At 32.8% G+C, this 3,915-nt stretch overlaps 1 protein-coding gene across 1 annotated transcript; it reads left to right on the top strand.

The window, feature by feature from the left end:
• Positions 1–2,148: 2,148 nt before the first annotated feature.
• LOC149188060 (uncharacterized) lies at positions 2,149–3,408 on the top strand. The gene has a single exon (XM_089409859.1). The coding sequence runs from the start codon at positions 2,317–2,319 to the stop codon at positions 3,406–3,408; it is 1,092 nt and encodes a 363-aa protein (XP_089265985.1). The 5' UTR covers positions 2,149–2,316.
• Positions 3,409–3,915: the final 507 nt, after the last annotated feature.

The raw sequence follows: 3,915 nt of genomic DNA, 5'->3' as shown, positions 1-3,915 counted from the left end.
ACATCCTTAATAATTGTACTAATCAAACTTGAAAACAATATTTTATTTATAAATAAAATATAATATATATTTATAAACTTGAAAACAATATTTTATTTATAAATAAAATATAATATATATTTGTAAATAATACTATGCATAGGGTGAGTAGCGATTGAAATTTTTATAATCGTTTTAAATATATATATCGTGGAAACAATTATAAAAAGTTTATTCCACCTCACCATTATTCACAAATTATTAAAAACAACTTAATATAATTTTAAAAATACCCCCATCTAATATGTGGTGGGTCTTAGATGAGCGAGGACAAGTACACGTTTTTGAGAAATGGCCATCCACTACCTAAATTTTTAAATTTGTAATATAAAGCTAGGTATAATAAGCTTAAACTTTATTAAAGATTATTATTATTTTAATTTATTTAATATATTTAAAAGTGTATAAAAATAAATTTATATATATATATAAATTTTATATTAAATATGAATGAAATGTGTAATTGTAATTGTAATGTAATATAAATTATAAAAATAATAATAAATTAAAATATTTATATTTATTTTAAAATCTTAATTATAAAATTTAAAATAATTTTATAAATTAAATCTTAATATTATTTACTGAATTTAAAACATAGAAAATAATATATAATTTAATTTTTAAAAAAACAGATAATAATAAATTAAAAAATTAAAAAATAATCATTCATAATTTATATCTATGATTATAAAAGATAAAACATATTATTAACCCCCGACGATATTGATATTAACATTTTTTAAATAATATTTATATTTACTTAATATTTTGTTGTAAAATTAAATATAATTTATTTCTTTGTATAATAATCATTATATATGGGCCAAGAGTATGCCCTAAAACTACTTTTGCTTGGTTAAGAGCTCGTCTTTCTTGGATTTAAGGACACAGGGTAACGACCCAAGACCCATAGGCATCTGGCAGGAATGAAAGCCTGCTCCCTTACAGACCACCAGTGGGTTATTCCAGGTGGCCTGGTTTTCCAATTGAGTTTCATAGATTTTTCCACCTTTTGAAATAATAATAATAATAATGTGTGTGTGTTTTTTGAGATTTTAATGTTGAATTAAATATAATTTATGTCTTTACGTAATATTTTTTTAATTAAAAATTTTAAGTTTATATATTTGATTTAAGGGTATATAAATTTTAAATTATTTTAATGGAAGTTAAATAATAATTAACTGGTTTAATTATTTTTAATGAATTGAAAATTTTAAAAATAATTAATAATTTGAGATTTAGAAAAATAAGGTATTTGTGAATTTTTTTTATATAAATTATTAATAAATTTTGGGTTTTTAAATGATGATGATTAACTTTTAGTAAAATTTATATTTTTTCAATCAGATTTTAAGAAATTAATTAAAATTCTTTTAAAATTCTTTAATATTTTATTTCTATATTAAAAATAAAATATAAGAAATATTCCCATATCACATAAAATAAAATAAAATAAAATTAATAAAAAATTTAAAAGCAAATACTTTTTATTTAATTATATTTACAGATAATATCCAGAATAATTTAAAAGGTTAATAATTAGATATATAAATCTAATCTTGATACCTGTAATCTATTAAAAATGTTTGAAGGTTGTCCCATCAACCTTTTAAAGTAATAATAGTAAGACTAAAGGATGATGAAGTATGAAGTTTGCGTGTTGATCAACAACTCTCGAACAGAAGCATTCGTCTTTCATGCCACCCATCTTTTAAACATAAAATACTAATTTTGGTTGATGAACAACTCTGAATGAATCGTGGTAAGAGGATAAATATTTTTACTATGAATTTTTAAATCTGAAGTTGTTTTTTCTTGGAAAGTTATGGAAATTTTGTTTATATTTTTGATAAAATTTAGCAGGATTTTTGTAAATCAAATTATAGTTGTTAAATTTCAAGATTTTAGGATTCATGGAAGTTTTTGATGGTGTTGAATCTATTTTCACTATCAAAAAACATAATTCAAACAATGTCTCTATAAAATTTTTGGAATTTCTTTTGTCCAAATTCCAATCACTTTTGATCATCTAGACAATTCCTCCCAACTCCCAACGACTCCATTTTTAAATCTCCCAACTGCTATTCAGTCCCTTTTTGAGAACCAATTCCCGATATCAGAAAAGTAGATTGATTGATAGAGTGGGATTCTCAAGCGTGCGTGCAGCCAGCCAGCCAGCCATCCTGGCTGCCCTGCCTGGTTTTAGGAGGACGAAATGATCGTTAAAGTTAACAGCAAAAATCTCCTGTAGCGCAAATCGAGGAGATCGCCATGAGGTACTTCAGGTGCATACTTCTTGGTTTTGTTTTTGGATACTTTATGGGCATCTTGCGTCCCCGTGTGAATCAGATAGGTCTATTTTCAGAGCCCGCCTATTTTACTCCATACCATTCTCTGCAACCAAATAGAAATTGTGTTTGTGGCCGCTGCAACGCCACTATTGGATCTTTAGCCATGGCTAATAATGGCAGCAGCGGTAAATTAGAGACGTTTTCTCTGCCTCCGGGCATTTCAGTTCCCCAAACGGATCTGTACATGCGCAGGCTGTGGGGAAACCCGAGCGAGGACCTGCCGCGGACGCCCAGATATCTGGTCACATTCACGGTTGGCGTGCAGCAGAAGAATATTGTTGACAGAGCCGTTGAGAAATTTTCGGAGAATTTCACGGTGATGCTCTTCCACTACGACGGGAACGTCAGCGACTGGGATGAATTCGAATGGTCGAGGCGCGCCATCCATGTGACGGGCCGCAAACAGACCAAGTGGTGGTTCGCCAAGCGGTTCCTCCACCCGAACGTGGTGGCGCCGTACGATTATATTTTCATGTGGGACGAGGACCTCGGGGTGGAGAATTTCGACGCCGAGGAGTACGTGAAGGTTGTGGAGAGGCATGGGTTGGAGATCTCGCAGCCTGCGATGGACCCTGCCAGCAATGGTCTGACTTGGAGGCTAACGAGGCGGCGGCGGGATGTGGAGATCCACAAGGTGTCGGAGGTGGCATACGACCATAAGTTACTTGGTGGCGGGCTGTGCCGTAGCCCGCTGCTGCCGCCGTGCGCGGCGTTCGTGGAGATGATGGCGCCGGTTTTTTCCCGGGAGGCGTGGAAGTGTGTGTGGAAGATGATCCAGAACGACCTGGTGCACGCATGGGGTTTGGATTTTAATTTCCACCGATGCGTGGGCGGAGACGTGGCGGCGTACGAGAGAATGGGCGTTGTCGACTCTCAATGGGTCGTGCACAGACATCTTTGTTCGTTGGGGTTAGTGGTGGGAACGATTCGCGAAAGGTGTCTGTTGGAGGCGAGGCTGTTCAGTGATCGGTTTGATGAAGCGGACATGGAACGTCTTTGTTGCGAGCCCTGATGTTATGAATTTATTTTTTTTTGTTTACTGTGTAAATCTTTTCATAATTAAGTTGTCAAACTGTGAGGATCGCCATTTTTAATTGTTATTTGTAAATGTAAGCTAATTTATCATCGTTCAGGGTGACTCATCATTTTTATTCAAAGAAAATTATGTCAATTATGTCAATTAGAATAATCCGTTCGTAAGGCGCGGGCTTTCCCTCCTTCAGATGCTTTTGGGTCTTGAGCAATTAACATTTTTCCTTACATCCTAAAAAGACGAACTCTTAACCAAATAAAAACAATTTTTGAACATACTCCATTGGAATGACCAAATATTAATGATATTGTTAAACACACACATGGCAGAGAGAGTATGAAAGATAAAACATGAGAGTACATTTTTTAATTAACGAATGATACTTGGTTTGACGAGGAATGCGAAAACGCAAGGAGAATGTGGCAAGAGTCAAACAAGGATAACATAAAGCTCAAATAGTACAAGCAGTTATTAAGCAACAAAAAG

The sequence above is a fragment of the Pinus tabuliformis genome, chromosome 3_1, assembly GCF_031772625.1.
Source record: "Pinus tabuliformis cultivar Carrire ecotype Pingquan chromosome 3_1, CPIR1, whole genome shotgun sequence".
Classification (NCBI taxonomy): Eukaryota; Viridiplantae; Streptophyta; class Pinopsida; order Pinales; family Pinaceae; genus Pinus; species Pinus tabuliformis.
Note: the sequence above shows the minus strand (reverse complement) of the source record. Positions and strands in the feature narration are given on the sequence as shown.

What these genes read in the sequence shown, in the direction of transcription:
- LOC149188060 (XM_089409859.1), top strand. Translation starts at nt 2,317, where the DNA reads ATGAGGTACTTCAGGTGCATACTTCTTGGTTTTGTTTTTGGATACTTT.